At 31.6% G+C, this 23,854-nt stretch overlaps 1 protein-coding gene and 1 pseudogene across 1 annotated transcript in view; both read right to left on the minus strand.

Annotated features, from left to right (window-relative positions):
* The window catches only part of Mdga2 (MAM domain containing glycosylphosphatidylinositol anchor 2), a 759,648-nt gene that overhangs the window by 10,988 nt on the left and 724,806 nt on the right, over window positions 1–23,854 (minus strand). The window contains exons 12-15 of the mRNA XM_027929596.2: window positions 21,093–21,113; window positions 17,684–17,839; window positions 17,034–17,192; window positions 1,796–1,926 (exon numbers count right to left, since the gene is read on the minus strand). Of these exons, the coding sequence (XP_027785397.1) occupies window positions 1,796–1,926; window positions 17,034–17,192; window positions 17,684–17,839; window positions 21,093–21,113 (467 nt within the window). The remainder of the gene's footprint in view (window positions 1–1,795; window positions 1,927–17,033; window positions 17,193–17,683; window positions 17,840–21,092; window positions 21,114–23,854) is intronic.
* Window positions 7,080–7,997, minus strand: LOC114088038 (aminoacyl tRNA synthase complex-interacting multifunctional protein 1 pseudogene; annotated as a pseudogene).

Below are 23,854 nucleotides of genomic sequence, written 5' to 3' on the forward strand. Positions count from 1 at the left end.
TGTTCTTGTTTCTCCTCCCTGTTCTTGTTGTTAGGTATATCTCTATTACTGCAGTTATTACAACATATGACTTATGTATTTAGATGTGTATTCCCACCAATCTAGATAAACAATCAATTTTTTATCCTGATGCCTAAAAATGTACCTGTAGAAACCCCAAAAGTATTTTTGAATTCTTGTCTATGGGAGTAGATGATTTTCCTCTAGGTACCCCATGGATGTTCATTAAAGTAATAGAAATGTCAATACAAGATTATCCTGAAGGCAATATTAATATAACTATTCTCTTAAGTCCTTGTTTTATCTGTATTTGATTTAATAATTTTGCCTTGAGGAGGCAGTCATATAGGAAGCAAAATTATATATAGAAGAACATCTATCAACTCTTTATAAAGAAAGTCTCTTCGATTCTTACATATATATATATATATATATATAAACAGTTTAATATTAAGGATACCTTTATTAGTAATGCTTTGGGGTTCAGTCTTCCCATTTGAATTTAGTTTAATGATATATTGACACAGAGTCAATTTTCACAACTATGTTGTCCTACATAGAAATAAATAATTCTGCTATTTTCCCATAGTCAGATGATCTGAGTTGCTTTTATGTATTTGTAGATAATTAGCTAGTCTTACTTTCTTATTCTTTACAACTGTAAAGGAATGTATGCCTTTTTATCATCCTAGTTACATTTAGTAGTTAACCTCTAAAGCAATTAGGATTTTTACAGATTATATTACAAGAAAGGATGTGCTACTAATTAAAAATTAGCATAATTGAAGTAGTCTCTGATTTTCTATACTCTTACCACATAAGCAATGAAATGCACCTAATGAATCACTAATAGTAAAAAACATTCAATGCTATAAATATATGCAAATCAGTATAAATATGTTGTCATAAAATGCATTTTGATCTTTTCAAAATAAGGAATAGTACTATAGATTGTATTTAATGAATTCATAGATATTAAAGATATTTCATTACCTTTTAAAGATATGAAAATATTTGGATATTTTTAATAAATAAATATTTGGGTATTATATATGTATATATGCATATATAAAGATGAATATGTATATATGTTATATAGTTATTAGAATCACTAAAGTTGTGTCATTAACTTATCGAAAGAGTTTTATGCTATATTGTTTCTAGCTATGATGGCCACTATTATAATCAGTGAAACTTCTATGATTTATTTTTATTTTTATTTTGTTTTTGTTTTTTTGTGGTAGTGGGATTGAACCCAGGGCCTCATACCTGATAGGCAAGTGCTCTGTTATCATTACTCTTTTATAATCAACCTAAGCCTTACTTCCTTTCTTTATGAAAAACAAGGATGATAAAAGTGAAAAATTAATGAAAGGGCATTATCTCAAAGAGATGCATTTTGTTAAAAGTCTATAAAATTCCATCAAGTAAAATTCAAACAGATTGAGAATTGATTACCACATTCCATTATTATGAAAACCAGTACTGTTTTTCTTCACTGTATGAAATATACACATGTGATTTTATAGAAATATATAACATTTTGTTCAGGAAAATCACTTAAATTTTTACAGGTTATTATTCAAACATATTACTTAGTATGTGCTAATTAATAAGGGAAATGGACATTTCTTTTTCTAAGAGAGGTTTTAGAACTAAAGAGAAACTAATCCATGTAATTTGTGTGATACTCAAATCACAGAATTTCTGAATACTTTACTATTTTCTTAAAATCTACCTTTGATGTTACACTCAAACACAGCAATTTATGATCAGAAATGACTTCTTTTCTTACCTGAAATGAAGTAATTGGATATATATTGACATGAGCCTCATTCCATCGTTGTCCTTTATTCCCACTGGAAGACCATAATGGATTCTCCATTGTTGTCTGCCCTTTCAATCGTAGATACACATTTAAAACACCTAAGAATAAAACCATGAAATTTTATTTTGTATATTTTTGGTTTTGTTTCAAATTTGCTTCTCCTTGACAAACACTTCCAACTTTTTTTGTTAATAAAAATTAGCAGAACGTTATAGTGTTTCATTTTTCATTTCCTAACTTGCTCTTCATGATATAATCCAAAGGCAACTGTGTCCTAATTTCTAGAATCTGTGAATTTGCAGGAATTAATAAGTATTTTCAGATGGAGAGAACTTTCTAGATTTATCCAAGTGGGTTCAAAATGCAATCACACATATCTTTATGAATCAGAAGTAGATTTAATACATGAAAGAAGGTGGCCATAGTAGAGAAGATGTTAGCTGCTTTTGAAGATAGAGGAAAGTTCCACAAGTCAATAACAGGCAGCCTCTAGAAGCTATAAGAAGGAAATGGATTTTCCCCCAGAATTTTCAGAAGGAACTAGTCTACTGACATCTTGATTTTGTCCTGCCATATTATGTATTTTGGATTTCTGTTCTCCATAATTATAAAAAAATAAATTTGTACTGCTTTAAGCCACAACATTTGTGATTATTTATTGTTTGTTACAGCGGCCATAGGAAACAAATATAGCATATAATCATGTACTGACTAGCTCATAGTTTAACCCTAATTGTTTTGTCTTATGTTATCATTTAGTATAGTTTTTCAGATTAATTTCATCTAAGTCTCAGTGTTCTTCTAAAAGAGTTATTTGAACATATAATTAAGATCATTTTTATTTCATCATTTGATACAGCTCTTTCAATAGTTTCGTATGATGTAAATAGAAATGATAGTAAGGATGATAATAATATTAACACAATAATATATGTTAGACACTGCAGATAAAGAATTAATCTTCTCACTCCTAAAAAGTATTTGGAACTATTATCCCCACATTATAGATTAGAAAATTTAAAGGAGTTAAGTAATTTGATCTATGTTATACAGCAAGAAAATAGTAAAGTCAGGATTTGAAATCAGAGTTTGAGTTTTATATCATAATCACTATGAAAGCAATATTTCAATAGATAAAAATTTAAAAGTTAACTTTACTGAGATGGTAAGTTATATTAGATTTCATAATATTAAATTAAAATTGTATTAAAGGAATAAATTTTACTTGGTAACAGACAATTATTCTTTAATTATAAGGCTGATTCATTTAGCTAATATTGAATGAAGGAATGATTGTATATTTATCCATACAACTTTATAGGCCTTTTTTTTTTGTATTTTATACATTTTCTTTTTGCATTTTCAGGTTCTTTTTAAAAAATCTATCATTTTCTATCTTTTTCCCCTTTGATGTAAGACATAACCCAGATTTTTCTTCCACAGTGCTGGCTTTATTTTTCCATGGTGTGGATTCTGTTCTTTTGTTTCTAAAACCTTTACCCTGGTCCTTTAGTTCTTAGGATGTTGCACTCTCTCCTGACCTCACTGAGCTCTTCTTCTTCTTTTTTAAGTTCCTCTTGATCCACTGTTTTAATTTCTTATCTTTTATTGTTTGACAAAGGTCATATTGTAAGTATTTTATAAACCTAAGGTATATACTGTACAAATTTTACTTTCACCTAAAGTTAGTCTTTCCCAATGCTTTTTCTATTATGTGCTTCACAAGACATATTCTATGGAGTCTTCATTGGACTCTCTCCCCTCCCTTTTCTCTGTCTGCCCATCTTTCTTCTCTATGTCAGTTTTCTCTATTATTTCATAAATTATACAAAGTAATTCTGTGGTACTTTTCTTCAACCACCATTGGAGCTTCTTTTGTTCAATTTTATAGGGAAATTTTATTTGTCTTAGGTAGCATGAATCGACCATTTTGATTGAATTAACAGAAAATTGATTCTATAATCAAATTAATAATTGGATATTTTGTTAAAATTAATAGAGTGATCATGATTTTTAGACCAAGTTATAGTTTTGAAACCAAATAGTGCATAGTATCTTTAGGAATATTCTTAAAGTAAAAAATACGTTTCAATAAAAAGCATATTACCATATATCACTTATTATATCAATAATGATAGATTATTGTGTCAATATTTAATAAGTTATTTCTCAATCAGGGAATATACTTTGCCTGCAATTATTCTTGCATTTCTCAATTAACAATTCCTTTAAAAATACGTAACATAAATTCAGACTTCAATCACGTCAATCTATGTTTGCTGAATACATAATATGTAAACAATATTTTACCTAGGTTTATAGAAGCCAGGTCTGAATTATCTCAGAATTATAGTTGGGTTATAGCATAGACAAAATGAATGATATTTAACTTAGGTTAGATTCGATTTTAAAAGGCAATGCTATTTGTTTTATAAGAAAAAGACAATAGAATTGATTGAAATAAAGCTTTCAAATTCCAAACAAGTTGAATGTCTTATGTACATAGCAATATTTGTCTCAATCAATGAATACAAACTACACATTTATTAATGTATTTTTGAAGTGATGACAAAAACTATATTACTAGGCAAATGACTTTGAAACCTTTTCTGTAGGATTTTCTGCTCTTAATATTTATAAAACAATATAGTGTCAAAAGATATTTAAACTTAGGTTATCTTGATCAACAAAGTTAGAACTTGTGAAATAGCATGAAGATATTCAAGAGAAGTTAGATTCAGCAAAGCTGATTCAGCACATTATTATTATAGTAAAAAAAGTGAATATGATGGATAGGGTAATATTCTTCAAAAGTAATTTTAAATCCTCAGAGATATTTTGTTTATTCTTTAGTAGGCACAAGATACTAAAATCTAGAAGATTAATCATCCCCAAGGAATTTCTAATGCTGTACAGCTGGAAATAGCCAAGCAAAATTGACATTTTTCTTTCTTTCTTCTTTTTCCCCACTTGGGGAAATTAGAAAATTCTCATCTTCTCATCACTTTCCCCCAAGAATCAGGTGAGGGAATTTAAGAAGACTTTCCTCATCTCTTTTGCTTAATGATTACAGACAAAAGGCTAAATGACCAAAGTGCTCTCATATATTCTCTTATATCATGAATAATGATGATATTCTGAATTTTTCATAGAATTTTGCAATAGCATGATTTTTAATATTATTTCATATAAATTACAGTATAATTTGCTTAAACATTACTTATTATTACTATTGCCTACTTCTGACCTTTCATTAAGTCCTTAACATAATTTTACTTTTAATTATTTTACTATAAATATGTATTATATTTGTTTTAGATAAGTAATTTAAGTATATGTCCTAAAAGGTGCATGCACATTTCCAATAGATACTTGGAATTATCAAGTTCACAAGAATTAATTTGTCATTTGGTTTACTCCAAAGTCTGGAGATCACTTGCATATAAATCACATTTTTATCATAATCATTTACACAGACTCATTAATTTGAGTTGCACATTTCGTGAAAGATGAGGATGTGTCTAAATTATCTTGCTCTAGGCAAGATCTATGTATATTGATAGGCAATTGTTAGCATCATTTGTTTTATACACACATACAAAGTGGGAAATTATAAAACCATTATTTTCTGCTTGAATAGAAATGACTACATGCATCCATTGATATTATTTTTCAACATATAATTGCAATGATATCTCAAACAATGTCAGTTCATTTTCTTCAAACTGTTACAATACCTTCTGGTATCAAGTTGAATTTGCATCAGTATCCAAGAACTTTTCCTAAAGCAGGGCTTTCATCAGGCTGTCTGCTTCCCTGATCTATATCAATTCACTTATTTAGACCTTTAACTCTTTGGTTGCATCACTCTCCCCACTCTCCCATGAGAAGATCACCCTCCATTCTCATGTGTTGGCTAAACTGTCTTCCATTTTCTATTTACTTACCTCTTCTGATGGATGCTTTGCATTTCTTCTCTTCCACAGAAACTTTTATTTTATTTTAATACAGAGGGTTAAAATACCCTCTGTATTCTCTCCCTTGTTCACCTAGAGAATGGGCCTGATATACATTTTGTTGTGTATTACTTTTAACTTTTATTTTGTTACTAATTTATTGCCCCAAATGAAAAATAAACTATTTGATGGATAAGAAAGCTTCACTATAATCCTCTTATCTTCTATGAAACCCTAAATGCTACTAGGCACACAGCATGTACAATTTATTTTACTGAATATTTTGCAACAATAGCCTTTTTCAATAAATTCATACCATTAATTTTGTTTAAACATATTAGCTTCTACTATATATTGTTTAAGTAACCATCAGCAGTGAAGAATTGTATAGGCAATACGTTTTTAGGCAAATGAACTAGGCAAATGGACTAGGGATTACAGAACAGCTTTATGAGATGGTTTGTGATAGGTGTCTGTAGTAAGATTTTGATTATTTCATGATTGGTAATAAATGATGGCTAAATTCTACCTTTCCTCTCCCTTTCTAAACACATCTCATTTAACAAAGCAATTTACTCTACCAATGTCTTCATTATTGTCATATGGAAGACATTGTATTTCCAGTATTACAAACAAATAGAACTTCACTGAAATCTTTGGGTAGTTTTTAACAGAAAGAGTGACTTAGTTTTAATTACCAAACACCCCAGGGTTTGGTTGTTAATCTCTGATATTTAAATGGAGAATAATAAGTATCCATATCTATTCCCTCAGATATCTTATTTCATAAGAAACTTAATTTTGAGAATTTATCAGAATGCAAGAGTTTTTAAATTACACATTTATTTAATCAAGACCCTTCTAGAATCAATGCATTCAAAGCTCTGAGTCTGTGAGGATATATTATCTTAACATTATTTTTCAATCCCAAATATTCTCTCATACAGTGTTAAATTTCAAGGGGTGGACGGAATCCAAAAATGTTGAGGAATAAATACAAGATATTAGCACGAGTTTTGATATTTCTAAATATAAACAGAAAAAATATGGTCTTTAACCAAAATGGGAATAAAAGTCAGGACCTTAAAGCAATTCAAAATATTGGCACCCTTGCATTAATAGGATTATATCTATATCCTATTATTAAAAAAAAACACAAAAAACCAAAAATATATTTAATTCCCTAGTTTAAAATCTTTGAACACCAGAATATTTGTCCAGATTTAATCCAACTCTTTTTTTTTTAAAGTGACAAATATATTCCCACTGTATTTCATTAATAGAAGCACTTTATCTTATTTGACTTCACTGTTGGTCATAAATTGAACCCTGTTTGCTCCCTTCCCTTTCTCCTCAGAGGGAGCTCCTTTTTTGGAGCCACATGCTACTAATTAGTGTGCAGGTCAGGTTTGATCTGATCTCCAATCATCTACTTAGGATTCATCTCCTTGTCAGTCTCTCCAGGGAAAGTATCAAAAGTCATTCAGTCTCCAGGAAGAGACCTGCTAAGAGGAGCCAAACTATCCACTTCTGGTGAAACATCACACATTCCCATTATTTGAGATGGTACACCCCTCATCTCCACAGGTCTCAGTTTATAAAGTGAAATCATTTGATTCTGCATCTTTTCAAAGGGAACATGATTCACCAGGGCACTGACAACTGTTCTGGGGGCTATTTCTCCAACATCTACTTTTTCTATATGCAAAAATCTGTATCGGGTATTTTTTGGCAGAAATAATGCAACCAATTTGAGGATCCAGATAGGAAACATCTATTGGCTTAGAGTGAGCACTTTCTTCTAATGATTGCTCTTTTTTTCTCCTTCTCTCCTTTCCTTTCAGTTTTCTCTTTCTTTTCTTCTTCTTTTCCTTTTATCTGTTCTTTGGTGCCAGAAGATACAGTTGTTACTGGTGTAGACTGTATCACATTTTCAGAAATCATGGAATTCACTTGTAGTAAAGTACCAGAGGGGAATGGTATTTGCTCCACGCCATTTTGAAGTTCGGCTTGAATTAGCTCTTGTTTCAGTTCTTAGTTTCTTTCTTCCATTTAGTATTTTCAATTAGAAGTTTCTTCTTTTTTCTCAATAGTGCCAGCAAAATTGCTTGCTCCTGAAGAAGAACCACTTGCTGCTCAAGCTATTCAATAATTTGATCCTCCTCTGCACTGTTCCATTTCAGTCTCTTTAGAACAGCATTACCAGATGCCATATTTGCCAAGAAATGGCAGAAAAATCATGAAGTGGTAGAGAACAGCTCTGAGGACAGCACCCTAGCCAGAAGCAAACAAGGACAGTCTGCAGCACAGGGAGGCAGTGTGAAAGGACACAAGGAGGCCACAGCCCCACTGAAGGCCTGAGTGCTCCAAGATCCAAGCCCACAATCTATCTTTCCCTTCCTGTCACAGTCCTAATCTCTGCTCAGTCAGACTCAGTCTTCCATTCCTCATCCAATATCATCAATTCCCCAGCACCTCTACCTCTGGCTACCTTTTGTTTCCTCTTTCTAATCCAATTCTTGCTAAGGAATAAACTGAAATGTTGTATTAAGATAAGCTGTATAACAAGTTAACTCCAGATTCCTAAAATTCCATTTCTATATTAAATTGGGTAGTCATCTTATGATACCTGTCTGGATCATAATATTTCAACTCAAAATATAAAATTTATTCTTTGATACATTATGATTTTTCGATACATGAGTTTTTTTATTTGAGCAAGTTTTATATCTTTCTGGAATTACTAAGTATGTTTTGCTCTAATTTCCAGAGCACTTAGAAACAAATTCAATTTAAGTCAATAACTATGTTATTATTTTTTCTTATTTTTATAACTTATAAGGTCTTCATGATTTCTTCCATTTCCACCGTCAACTGAATACCTTCAATTCCTTTGTTGTATTTCTATTATACACAGAAGCTGGAGTATCTAGTTTGTATAATTTTTAAAACCTATTTGCCCTTTGTTGTTCTAGAGCCAAATATAAATAATTCATGCTCACTGTTCTCAAAGATTATAAACAAGAAGGCTTCAGTGTGATGAACATAGATATTTGTACCAAGAACATGGGAACAAAAGAAACAAAGGGTTAGGAACAGTAGTCTGAGTCTCCTTCAGTTGTATTTTGAAGAAAAAATATGTTAATAGATTATTAAAAAGGAGAGAATATGTTTTATTCTATCACATTATTAAGAGGAAAAAAATAGTTTTAATAGATATTGAGTGCTCAAATAAATATTTATATGCAGGGTACCAACAGACATTGTTTCTGCTTCAACCATGAATCCATTTGGCAGGACAAAAGAGTCTATAAAAAGGCCCAGGTAATAGAGCTCAATTTGAAGACTTTCAGTTGTGACTGGAATGAATTGGAGAGTTATTACAAGGAGAAGTCCTAGGATGATATATCGTTGAGGTCATATGTTACTGGTTTTAGAGATTCACCCCGGAATTGTGGACCAATAAGCAGCACTATACACAAGAAGCTGAACATTATATCCTAAAACCCATCTCAATTCCCTGAGGACTAATACCCTCCCAGGTTGGTAACCTCTCTAATCTTCATATTCCTAATGAGCTTGTATTCCCCTGTACTACTCTCCTGAAGTTATCTACCCTTCAAACATTCACTTCTATATTTTTTTGTAAATAAAATAGAGGTGTTTGTTTGCTGGCTGTTTTTCCATCCAGGAATGTGTCAAATCTACTAATTTTTTTTGTTTGTTTCTCTCCTCACAGGAAGTAACATTAGTTTATTTCTTCAAGGCTGACCCCTGCTACCAGAGTACTAAGGTCCTAGAAGTTTCTACCCCTGAATTTTGTGTCATTAAGCTTACCCTATTGACTCTTTTCTCTTAAAAAAGGCTTCCACAACTCCACCTCTCTATTTTATCTCTTTTTTTTCTCACAGAAGAGTAGAATTCATTAATGAACTCCTTTCCCTTCCTTTCTTTCGTCTTTTTTTGAGGAGGAGGTGTACTAGGGATTGAACTCAGGGGCACACTCAACCACTAAGCCACATCCCCAGCCCTATTTTGTATTTTATTTAGAGACAGGGTCTCACTGAGTTGCTTTGTGCCTCACTATTGTTGAAGCTGGCTTTGAACTCACGATCCTCCTGCCTCAGCCTCCTGAGCTACTGGGATTGTAGGTGTGCACCATCATACTGGGCTCCCTTCCTTTTCATTTGATCCAATGAGATTAACTTTCTTGAAGCACAAATTTATTGATCCATTCTTATCAAGTTCAATGAATATATTCATGAATGCCTTTTGTATTTTTATCTCTATTTTTTTGGTGTGATGATTAAATCTCACATCCCTTTCTGTAGAAACAAATAATGTATATATCTTTCTGGTTTTTAATAAGCTTATGTCATATCTAGTGATCTCACATGAGATTCAATTTCTTTGCAAGAACATTAGAAACTCAATTGATTCATTAAGAATTAAAATGCCCAGTAGGAGTTACAGGAATACTGATGTATTATTATCAATAGCCAGCTGTCATATCATTTACATGTAAATCAACAGCTAAAGGTTAACACACACTATCTTTCATTTGGAAATGTTTCTTTCTTTAGTAAATGTTGATAAAGCATTTAACTAACATAAATTATATCAGTATGGCAGACTCTAAATTATCTCCTAATAACTTCAACTTCCTGTCATTAATACTCATGTAATCTCCTCCCTGAGTACGGGCTGGAATTACCAACTCAGTTATAATCATTAGAATACAGAAATATTATGGAATATCAATTAAGAGATTGGGTTACAAAAATTCCTCAGCATTCATTTGCTTGCTCTCTCATGTGGATTTCTTGACTTGAAAGAAGGCTGTCCATGTCATGAGACAGCTCTGTGGAGAGATCTGCCAGTCAGGGAATTGAGAGAGGCTTCCCCTCAATAGCCATCAAGAAACAGACCTCAAAACCCAGAAAGTAAAAGGAAGCCTTATAAAAGCAGCAAGTGGGCTTGGAGGTGTATCCCCGCTAGTTGAGTTAAATTGGACTGGATTCATTTGTCTGGCTGTTTGACAGCCACCTAATGAGAGATCTTGAGCTTCAGCTACCCAGTTAAGTCATTCATATTATGGACCCACAAAAACTCTGAAATAAGAAGTACTTGTACATTTGTGTGTGTGTGTGTGTGTGTGTGTGTGTGTGTGTGTGGTGGTGCTGGGGATTAGAATTTAGGGCCTTGTGTGTGAGAGGCAAGCACTCTACCAACTGAGCTACATCCCCAGAGAGGATAATGCTAAGTGAAGTCAGCCAATTCCAAAAAACCAAATGCCAAATGTTTTCTCTGATATAAGGAGGCTGATTCATAGTCCGGTAGGGAGAGTGGGAGCATGGGAGGAATAAAGGAACTCTAGATAGGGCAGAGGGGTGGGAGGGGAAGGGATGGGGGTATGGGGTATGGAATGTGATGAACATTATTATCCAAAGTACATGTATAAAGACACAAAATGGTGTGAATATACTTTCTGTACAATCAGAGGTTGAAAAAATGTGCTCTATATGTGTAATAAGAATTGTAATGCATTCCACTGTCACATATAAATTTAGAAAAAGAGTTATAAAAATTTTTTAAAAAGAAGTACTTTTAATTTTAAGCTATAAAATTTTGGGAAAATTTGCTGTGCAGCAGTATGTAATTAATATAGTATATTTGAGTTTATTACAAATAGGACTCTCTTGCTGGTAATGTATTACCCATTTTTGTATTATTAGACAATGATTATTCTTCTTAATGATATGCTGTCATTTATTCACAGTCAAAACCACAAGACTTATTCAAAATTACCCACAAGCAATAAATGAAATTGAGCTATTAGAAATCCAGAAAAAAATCACTCTCGAATCTGGATTTCCAAAAGAAAGAATACAATTAAAATGCAATTTGTAAAACCAGTGACTATAAGTTTACAGATAAATGAAGGTTTGAGAATAATATATGCAATGATTGGAGGTTTTGGTATTTTTAAAATACTTTTAAAGTTGTCAATGGACCTTCATTTTGCTTATTTATATGCAGTGCTGAGAATTGAACCAGTGCCTCACACATGCTAGGCAAGCGCTCTACCACTACAAACCTAGTCCAGGGGTAAGGTTTTTATCTAAAAACAATATCTCCTTAATGAAGTACAGGCACATCTTAAAGATGTTGTGGGTTCATTTCCAGACAATCACAATAAAGCAAATATTATAAATCAGAGAATCACATGGATTTTTTGGTTTCCTAGTGTGTATTGAAGTTGTTTATATCACTCTATAGCTCATTAAGTGTGCAATAGAATTACATATAAAAACATATATACCTTAAATTTTTTAATGCTAAAAAATATGAACAGTTGATTCTCAGCAAGACATGTTCATTTTGTTGGTGGAGGATCTTGCCAACATATTGATGGCTGTTGACTTATTAGGGTGATGGTTGCTGAAAGTTGGGTTGGCTATGAAGTTCTCCAAATTTACTGACTCTTACTTTCACAAAAGACTTTTCCATAGCATATGATACTATTTGATAGTATTTTATCCATAACAGAACTATTTCCAAAATTGGAGTTAATTACTCATACCTTGTCTGATGCATCAACTAAGTTTTTGTAATATCCCAAACCTTTTTTGTTATTCCAGTGATTTTTTCAGCATCTTCACCAGAATAAATTCCACTTCAAGAAGCCATTTTGCTCATTCATATGAAGCAACTGCTCATCAATTGGAGTTTTATCAGGAGATTGTAGCAGTTCATTCACATCTTCAGTCTCCACTATTAATTCTAGTTCTCTTATTTCCACCATACCTGTAGTTGCTTCCTCCACTGAAATCTTGAACTCTTCTTACCCAAGGAGTGGAATCAACCACATCTTCCAAGCTAACAGTTAATGTTTACATAAATAATGAATATTCCTCCTCCCATTAATTATGAATGTTCATAATGGCATTGAGAATGGTGAATCCTTTCTAGAAGGTTTTTCATTTACTTCACACAGGTACAAAGAGGAATCATTATCTATGGCAACTCAAGCCTTTATAAAATATAATTCTTAAATAATAGCAATTGAAAGTAAAAAATTACACCTGGATTCATGAATTTCAGAGCGGATTATGTGTTTGTAGGCACAAAAATAAGTGTCTTAGGATTTCCAGAATGTTAAATCAGCATTGGCTTCATTGTAAATTCACCAACTGCATTAGCTTTTAATACAGAGTGTTAATTTTTACCTTTTGATGCTTTGAAACCATTAATAATGGTTTCAAACAGGCATGGACTGCTCTTCTCTAGGTATGAAAGACATAGATACCCTTGTATTCCAATCTAATGTTTGTATACATTGAAAATCTAATGTTTAGTGAAACCTCCTCCATCTGTCATCTTAGATCTTCTAGACAACATACCCTAGTTTCTACATCAGTACTGACTCTTTCACCTTGAACTTTCATATTATAGAAATGGCTCTTTTCCTTAGAGCTCATGAACCAACCTCTTCTAGTTCTACATATTTTTCTAAAACTTCCTTTTCCTCTTAGCCTTCACAGAATTGAAGAAAGTTAGAGCCCTCTTCTGGATTAGGCTCTGGCCTCAGGAAATGTTGAGGCTGGTTTGATCTTATATTCAAATCACTACAACTTTTTCCACATCTACAATAAGGCTTTTCATTTTCTTAGCATTTGTAGGTTCATTGGAGCAGCACTTTTAATTTCTTTGAAGAACTTCTTTGCATTCACAACTTGGCTAACTGGTACAATAGGCAGAGCTTTTGCTTCTCTGGGCTTTCAACATGCTTTATTTACTAAACTTGATCATGTCTAGCTTTTGATTGAAAGTGACAGATGTGTGACTCTTGTCTTGAACACTTAGAGGCCTTTGTAAGATTATCAGTTGGCCTTATGTCACTATTGTTGTGTCTCACAGAATTGGGAGGCCCAAGTACAGAAAGAGAAAGATGACAGAATTGCCTGGCATTGGAGAAATCAGCACATACACATTACTGATGAAGTTCCCATCTCATATGGGTGTGGTTTGTGGTGTTCCAAAAGAATCACAGCCATAACAACAAAAATCATTCGTCATCATAACAGAAAATAACAATGAAAAATTTTGAAATAGTGTAGAAATTATCAAAATGTAACAAAGAGGCATATGTTTTGGGGAAAATAGTGCTGACAGAGTTCTAGATGCGGGATTGCCACAAAATCTCAATTTGTAAAAAATGCAGTATCTGGGAAATGTAATAAAATGTACTGCAATGAAATGAGTACACCCATTCTCATCTATTCCTAATTGATTACTCAATGGATGGAACAGTTATGTTTGCTAGATTTGGTGGGGTGGGGCAGGAGGTACCAGGATCAAACTCAGGGCTACTTGACCACTGAGCCACATCCCAAGCCCTATTTTCTATTTTATTTAGAGACAGGATCTTACTGAGTTGCTTAGCACATCACTTTTGCTGAGGCTGGCTTTGAACTCATGATCTTCCTGCCTCAGCCTCCCAAGCAGATATGTGCCACAGTGCCTGGCTTGCTAGATTTTTAATAAGCAGCATGCCTATGTTCTGCTGAGCGGGACCCATGTAACAGACCCAATACCCAAACTACAACTGTCAATGAGCTGATAAAGTTGAGAAATGGTACTAAAGGGTTCAAATTAGTTGACAGAGAGAGAACTGCTCTCCTGAGCTCCAACCCTGAAAAAAATCTAAACTATGTTAGGAGAAGGTCAACTATACATCCACTGACTGACAACAAAGAGGATATGAATAAAAATTGTGAGATTAAAAATATCTTAAATTATTGTGGGATTTAGCACAAATATGCTTTTGCAAGAAAGCCCTAAAAGATTCATACTTACATATAAAGATATTATTTTATACTTTAAAATAAATCAAACTATTCTTAGAACTCAGTAAAAAAATATACCTCTTCTCAGGTAAACTTGGAAAGATGAAAGTCCACAAAATACATTTAAAATAGAGTAAGTGAAATAAAATGTACATGATCAACTACTAAGAAGAACTGGACTAATCCTACCTTTGTTAATAAAGCAGTCCTCAGATAATAAATGACTCTGTGGAGATTAGTTTTCCTTTCATAGTTTATGCCATCATGACACCAGGTATGCTTTCCTAGCTTTCTAAGGGCTTTTCTTGTTTACATTCCACTGTTTCTCAATAATTTTACTCACTCCTACAGATAGATGTATTTTTCTAAATCAAAGATCTTGTGCTCCATGCCTTCACAGAATCTATGATAATTCACTGTGACCACTAAGCAAGTGTCACATGCTCTGCTGAGTTTTCACGACACTCCCATCAGCCTTCCTGCAGGGTGAACAGGAAGATTCAGGGTTCATCTCCCCAGGCTGTTATTCTGCTGCCCCTACTTATCAATTATGTCATGAGAATGCTAATCAAAATTCTTTTCTATCTCAGTTTCTTTATCTGTGAAATAGGATAATTGCTTTAATGAGCACAAATTTATTTGTGAGGTGTCCTGATCCATAATGAGTGCTACATAAAAGTCAACTGCTACTTTGTTATTGCTATTACTGTTATTCGTGATTCAAAGTAATCCAAGACTGTGTGTCTGCCTCTGACAGCAGATAGTTCTTATGCTATCTCATTTAACCACAGTTTTCTGAAACATGAATTATTATTCCCATGTTGCAGATGGGGAAACTAACAGTCAGGCATTCTAACTGACTTCTGTAAAGGCTTATAGTGACTGAGTGCTACAGCCAATATCCAGCCCAGGTCTGTTTACATTGTGTTGAGAATGCTTTTCAACTTTAGAAAAGCTATCTTTCTAGACTGTCACCTATTGCTACACTGTGAAGAATAGTGGCCATGAGTTTCAATCCCAGCACAGGATTACTTGGCAAATCTTATAAACTTCTTGAGGGTCACTTTTCTCCACTGCAAGAGATGGACAGTGATGCTTAGTTTTACAAACTCAAATAAGAGGATGACTTAGCTTAAATAGGGTAGTAGCTGATATATATTATGTACCAAATTTTATGAATGCAAATATATATTATTATTTTTATTAATTTATATCAAGACACTAATGTCCTAACTTTCCAAGTTTACTTCTTCATTACCAAAGCCTTATTCCTTCCTGAGCTAATCTCTGCCCATTGAAAATATATGCTTTTTGCATATCTAGGAGAAATATTATACTTTTTTTAAAGCATTGCTTCTTTCTTCACTTAGATACAGATCCACAATTCCTTGTCTAACTTCCATGAGGGTAGATATGTTTCAGTTTATTTTAGAATGTGTAGGGAGTATAGCTTTTATAGAATATGATATTGCCTTGTAGGGTATGGAACAGAATCTTATAAATAAACAGTAACATTTATGCCGCAAATAGTATACATTTTCACATTCATTTGGATTAAGAATAAAAATAGGTTCATAACAGTTCATATTACCTATTTCTAACACACATAGAACAAGTTAACATGTACTGTTAAATGATTAATTTTAAAAATTCTGGTGTTCAGTTCTTTGAATTTTACAATTACACATACGAATTGGAGACTCATGCAAGGTCCTTGGTTCAATCCCTAGTCCACAAAAACAAACAAACAAACCCCAGAATTGGAGACTTGGATCATGATCTTTCCCCCATCGAGATTTGATAGATCCACTTTCAATACTATGTGCTCTTTTTGCACAGTTGTGCATTTACTCATCTCAGCTTTCATTAGTACTCTGCGAGGTCTCTAAGGGCAAGGATGTGTCTTCACCCTTGTGTTCTCTTCAGGATCTATGATGGCCTTAAATTCTAAGTTTTAAGCATACTTTATCAACAAGAAGCTATCGTGTCAATATTCCAGATACATGGGTGCAGCAAAACTACTTGTCAACATGACAAAATTCCTTTTCATCATTACTAAGATGCATTGAGTCATTATTTAATCCAATTTCTCTAGAAAAAAACAGCCTAAATTATGCTATGTCAATTTCACCAGAAGATCTCCTGAGGAATGAAATTCACTGACAGTCTGGCTGAATTACCATTCTAGAGGAGTGAAGGAATGCTCTAATTTTCAAATTAAAATCTGAATTTTGGAAATTAAATGATGGGAGAAAATTCTTGGCATCTTATTTTGCGATTTGTAGGTAAGTCATTTAAAAAGCCAATGATGGCATTCGTTGACTAAAAAATTATTTTCACATGGTGTGAAACAGTTTCTTGCTATTTATTTTACAAGAACAGAACTTCTTGCCATCTCACCTATATGTTGTCCATACATGTGATAAAAGAAGCTGAAACAGTATGCAGTGTTTGTAGGTCCATAAGGATTTTTTGGAGCTATGCTGAAAACAGGGCTGAGAAGTCGAGCCTTTTCACCTTCCAGTCTGGGTCGAGATGTTTCAATGTACATATAGAAACCTTAAAACAGACCAAAAAAAAAAAAGCATTTAAGCACATTCTTACTGGGAAACATGAATTTCAAACCATTGAGAAATTTTTGAGTTTCCTACAAAATAAAGATCAATAGGAGAATTTATAGCTCATTTACATACACATGTATGACCCATGGCAGTGTTAGCATAAAGAATAAATAATCTTTAAACAATCTCTAAATAGAAATATTTAAATTAAAATGTACAAAAGCTTCTGGAAAATTAGAATTTTAGAATTGAGTTAGCAAAAAAACAAAACAATAACAACTTTCTGACTTCTCATCTATTTATGTCAGAGAGTTCTGAGAAAACAATGTCTACACACTTTGGAATTATCTAAATTATTGATCCTATAACTAAGATATAATGTTTTATTCCATAATGGTGATATATATGGCTACATACTGTTATAGTTCACGTTTATAACATTTTTCAGGTCTCTGATTGTAATGAACACTACACTGCATACCCTCATACCTTCTTTGGAGCCACTGCGATCAGCATTAGGTCCTGTGTTAGGAGTATATTTTGTATTTCTTGTTGCAGTACTTTGTTTTGTCCAGTCAAAATTATCAGTATCATCTTGGGTGAACAAACAAATGTTACCATCTTCAAATCCACAGTGAAATTCTCCTGTTAAAATTTTAATTAAATTAACTAAGATTAATTTAAATTAATAACATCACAATATTTATATTAAAAACTCTTCTAACATTATAAAGCAATAACAATAAGACAAATATAAGATCATGATAATAACATCAGAGCCTTAATAGACAATATTATAACTAAACATAAAACTATTGCAATTTTAATAAAAAGGATAAATTATTTTTATATGTTGATCAGTATTATACTGAATAATTAAAACTCAAACCATTTTCCTCAGAAATATCCAGATAATTGAAACATAATTCATGCTTGAATTATGCCTGGAGACTTTTCCTAACTTTCCTTTTTTAAGTATAGAAAGGAAAATTAAAACAAAATTGCAAATTAGAAGATGAGCTTTATTAATTTACCTGATGGCATTTGATAGACTTATACATTGCATTTGTAATTTTTCATGCAGTGTCTAGAGATGCTTTTGTTTTTACCCATTGGCACAAGTGGAAGTTAGCTTAGGGCAAGATAATAACAAATTATTTTGAAAAGCAGTCATCTTTCATACTTATTTGAATGTGGGTTTGCCAAATGTTTGAAATTTACTTGAAGTAAAATAATAAAAAGAACTTTATGATGTGCCTGAAGAGGGATTGGGAATTCTTGGATGCCTACTATACTTTGAGTTCAGATCCAACACAACTTCAGAGATAGACATTTTCAACTTTCTCTAAAATATGGGTGGTAGTAATGTTTCTAGATATCAAAGGTTTTCTTATTGGGATATATTCTGCTTGAAATAAGTTGTAGATAAAAAAGCTGGATAAGGTCCACTAGAAACATAATTAAATAGTGTATATGATTAATTGAGCACATTAAACAATATATATGTTATTTCATCCAACCTAATGACAACTTTTTAAGAAGTCACAACAATCCTTACACATGAGGCTCACAGAACAGAAAATGTTGACTAAGTCAGCTGTAACATGGTGAAGTAAAAACAGAATTCAGATTCATGGCAATTCACAGATGAGAAACATCTAATAGACTTCAATTTGAGTCCCTTCCAACCCTTGAAATAGGTTAGATTTATTAGATATCCATGGGAATGGAGTCCTTTTTATTCTTATCCCTGAATTACTTGAATCTACTGACACAAATAAACATAAAAGAGAAGGCTTTATTTATAAATTTAAGGAATAACTTTTTGTATTGTTTTGGTCTGTCCAATTATTGATTTGCCAACTCTTTGTATTAATATTCTATATTCTGTTTAGGTAGTTTACAGGGAATGTAAGTATTTAAGGGAATCTAAATCTATAAATTTATAGATGAGCAATATTCCACATAAACTATTAGACACATGTTTATGTCACTGATATAAATAAGACACAACCATTAGGGGCTAGTAATCAAAGATACAATGTTGATGACAGCAGACAGTTATATGCAATGGATTTTAAAAAGTTTTTAGGTACAATCTGAGATACTTTTAATTGTTGCTTTAGAGTTATGATAATTACAGAGCACTGTTTGATTTTAAAAGTTCTCAATTGTTTAATTACATAGTGTATATATACAAAAAAGAGGTCAAATCACATATATAAAGATAGAAGATTTCAGTTTTAGATCTGCTGATCAATCTTACTTAATATATGTTATTTAAAATTATGTATAATGATTTTTATAACACTGTTTAACCATTTCCTTTTTGTGATTTAATTTTGACATGTTTAAATTATATTTGTTCTTCAAAAATGAAAAAGAATATTTAAAGTCTGAATATATGACTCTCATAGTGAAATTAAGTAATCATATAGTTTATACAAACAACAGAAAGTTATATATGACTAAAATTGTTCATAATTTAGGATATTTAATGTGTGATAGGTTGTTTGCAATATTATAATTAGTAATTCAGATGGGATAAAACTATATGTGCAATATAAATATTTAATTACATCCCTTCATACGTTTTTATGGGGGGTAGATTATTACTAGAGAGGTTTTATCAAAGTTATCACATATAATGACAAAAGGGGAAAAAAAAAAAACATGATTTGGGACCATGACAATTTTATGATTATTCTGTTGCTTTAAATGGGATAATTATAAATATGTGCAAGAAAGCTTATTAATAAAAAGTTTATTGAAATAAAGAATTTTTGATAGATAATAAAAATGCACTGAGCTGTATAACCTTACCAAAAGTCAATGTAATATTAAATATTAAAATATTTCATAAAATGGAAAGTAATAAAATCCATGAGTTTCACAAAGATACAGAACTGGATTGACTGGATCCTGAATTCTTACTAGTTTCCTAATTACAATACTATTTTGGCAGAGTTTCAGGAGCTACATAGAAGTAAAGATATTTCAAAATTCTGTGTTACATGAGTTCCAAAATTTTACTGTATTTCCCAGATTGCTCCATAAGAGGAGAACAAAGAATAAAAACCCAGAATAAGAACCCTGGTACCCATTAACCCTCTTGTGCCCACCTACCCTCTTTGTTCATTTCTTAGAACCTTCAAAAATATAACTTTATATTAAAAATATAAAGCTCTCAATAATTGATGTGTTTGAGTAAGGTTTCATGGTAAATTGTTTTATTATTTCAAAGTTGTTTTCTGAAAGTAGTGATGTTTCCACATCTAGGAAACATCTATAGTATATACATACTGTATTTCATGTTACACTCATTTAAAAAAAAAGAAAAAGAATTTCTAAAAACTTCAAAAATTAATAAATTTTAAAAATTTATAACTTAAAATAGACAAATATATTAGATTTAAACCAGTTATTTGTGAAAAAACATCAAACCATCTAAATACCAACTTTCTATGTAACCACACTCTTTTATGGCTGCAATATAGAAATTCAAAGAATGAAAATCAAATGAGCCTATAAAAACAATGCAATCTCACAAAGAAAAACAAATGATTTCACAGTTACAGAAAGAGCAAATATTAAGCAGATCCAAGAAAAAGTTTCATATTTACATATTTAGGAATATTTATAAATAGAAGTTATCAATATTAATTTGTTTTTATACCATATATTTGAAATTTAAAATTCACATACAATGCCAGTTCCACTGATTCTAACAGACTGTGTTTTAACCAAATAAGAACAGTCGCTAAATATTCTTTGTATATTTAATCTTATTTAATCAAATAAGAACAGTCGCTAAATATTGGTTGCATATTTATTTATACATGTTTTATTTTCTTCATTATGAAATACATTGTCATTTTTAAAGTAAAAATATACTTACTCAAATGAGGATTTACTGGAGCTACAAGATAAGAAAAAAAAAGATAATGTTAGCAAGACTTGAATGTCTTTTATAAATAAAATCTGATCAGTCTTTTCAGTGTCTCATAGTTTCTTACCAAAACTTGATGAACTTCCCTACTGTGATCATGGAGAATTATATTTGCCATCCATTTTCTTCTGGAGGGTTGAATGCAATCTAGTTTGAATCTCAGCAATAACAACCTCAAAGTACCAAAGATCAATGCTAAATAACATGGGGGATTTGTTCATTTTCCCAGGAATGGAGTTGCTGACCTTTCATATCTCAGCCAGAATTGTACAAAATCCAGAAATTGAAACTCAGGCTGACAGTAGGGCAACCTGTTATCTAGACAGTTTAACAATGAAAATAATTATCCAACAGAGACTATGCCTTTGTGTTTTATTATATATATATATTTCTACTGAGAATAATATGGTATGCACAAAAATAATAATCTTCATATCATGTCATGTGTTCTATAACAAAAAGGTACTTACAAGTCATTTGGTTTAATTAAATTAACACACACACACACACACACACACGCACATGCAATGCTTTGTACACAGGTAGATCTCAAGTGATAACCAATATATTTTGTATTTCTGTGTACCAAAAAGAATATGTGTTTCAGAAAATTGTTGCAATATGTGTGAGTAGACTTCTTCCAAAAAAGAAATGTTTTTAGATTTTACTGAAACATTAACAAAAATATATCTAACTTACAAGATAAAGTGTTATCTGTATATATATTGATTAGGCATGTATCACCCTGAGGGAAAATTCAATTCTGATGAAGCAGAACAAAATTATATTCCCCATAATGACAATGGGCAGTTAATCTACCCTGCAGAATGCTATATTATCATTTTTCTAGTGTTTGCCATTGACCACCTTTATGAAAATTTGCACATTACTAGTAGAGTATAATATTAGGTCAAAACACATATACATGCATGAAGGATATTCATTGTTGCATTAATACATTTAGATAAATTTTTAAAAATTGAGTTTCCAATTATTTGCATTGTTTCTACACATAAAAGATAATTCCCATTACCTCTGTTGTTTTTCTTATTCTGTATTTCATATTAAAAATTATGGAATAAATGATACAGAGAATGACACAGTAGTTATTCTAAAAGTGAATTAAAATAATGTATTTTCTTGCAAGTCATCAATGTATATTAAATTTGAAAAATAAATCTGTAAAAATAGTTATTTTATGTTGAAAATAATATAAACTAAAAAAATTCTATGTACTATCTTTCAAAGAAGTATCTTTGGATTATAATTAATTCTAAGAAATATTTTGTGTATATGCAATCTTAGAATGAGGTTTGCCTCTTGCTACAATATTTTATCACCCAAATTCACTATATAAACAACACAGCTAACTTAATGAAAATTTTAAATTCTAAATGTATCAGTTATTCCATATTTTCCTCTTTCATTTGTATTTACATGGGTGAGTTCTTACAAACACATGTCACAGATTGAATTGTATTCAATCAAATTTCATATGTTGAAGCCTAATCTCCAGTGTGATAATATATGAGATAGGGGACTTAGGGGGAGGTAATTTAGGTTAAAGGAAGTCATAGTATGGCCCTAACTTGATGGGACTGGTGTCTTTTATAAGAAAAAGAGAAGTCAGTGAGAACTCTCTCTCTGCCATGTGAGGACACAGAAAGAAAGCAGTCATCATCAATCCAGGAAGTGGGGGGCCTTAATATAAACCAGCCACTGTCCTTGATCACCCAGCGTATACAACTGTGAGGAACTATAAAAAGAGGTAATAAAATTTTGCTTTTTTAATACAGCCAGCCTATGGTATTTTGTTATGGCAGCCCAAGAAGACTAATACAATGCCTATATATCATATGGTTTGCCCAAATATTTATTATATAAATGTAATTTTAATTAAAATGTTTAATATTTTATATGCATGCCTAAGAATATAAATGTAATTTTTAAAACTCAGAACTATAAGGGATATGTATTTGCCATATCTCTTATTCATTTTAGTTTGTGTCTCAGAATTTTCAGTAAAAATTGATAAGCTTATGAAATTTTTTTCTCCCTCTTTAAGAAAATTGATACTCATCTCCTAAACTTGGAGCAAAGTGCTAAAGATCATCTGTTACAAGAGCATGAATTCGGGTCACTTCACCATTGTTTAGTTGTGCAGGACATCAATAATTTCTGTGTCCTAATAACTGCGTCTTTGGAAGAAATTGCTACTAATGAAGTTTCTAAAGCCCCACCATAAAACTGTTATTTTATAATTAAAGGCCAGGAAGCATTAATGTTAGATAAAAGGAGGTAATTATTCATATGTTATAAAATATATGAAGTGAAACACCTTAGAAAAATACAGTGGGGTTTTATAGTTGTCTATCTCATAGACTCTTGGAGCTCATATTTATGTCAACTAATATAAAAATCCACAAATTTTTGAGGACTTTGTTTAAAATTTACAATGATTTTAATGCTTTTTATATTACTTGATTGCCTACAAATATTCTGATCTACATTATATTTCTTAATTTTTAGTGGAAATTGAATGTGGATGCAAGAGTTTAATAAAATTTTAATAGTTTCACTTTATTTATTATTTTGACAGTATTCACTGTTTCCCTCTTAAGTGCAAAAATATATATTTAGTGCTAAATAAAATAGAAAACTTCAGCAAAAAAGAAAGCATTCTATTATCTCCATATGTCAAGCCCTGATAA

Source organism: Marmota flaviventris, chromosome 2 (genome assembly GCF_047511675.1).
Source record: "Marmota flaviventris isolate mMarFla1 chromosome 2, mMarFla1.hap1, whole genome shotgun sequence".
NCBI lineage: Eukaryota > Metazoa > Chordata > Mammalia > Rodentia > Sciuridae > Marmota > Marmota flaviventris.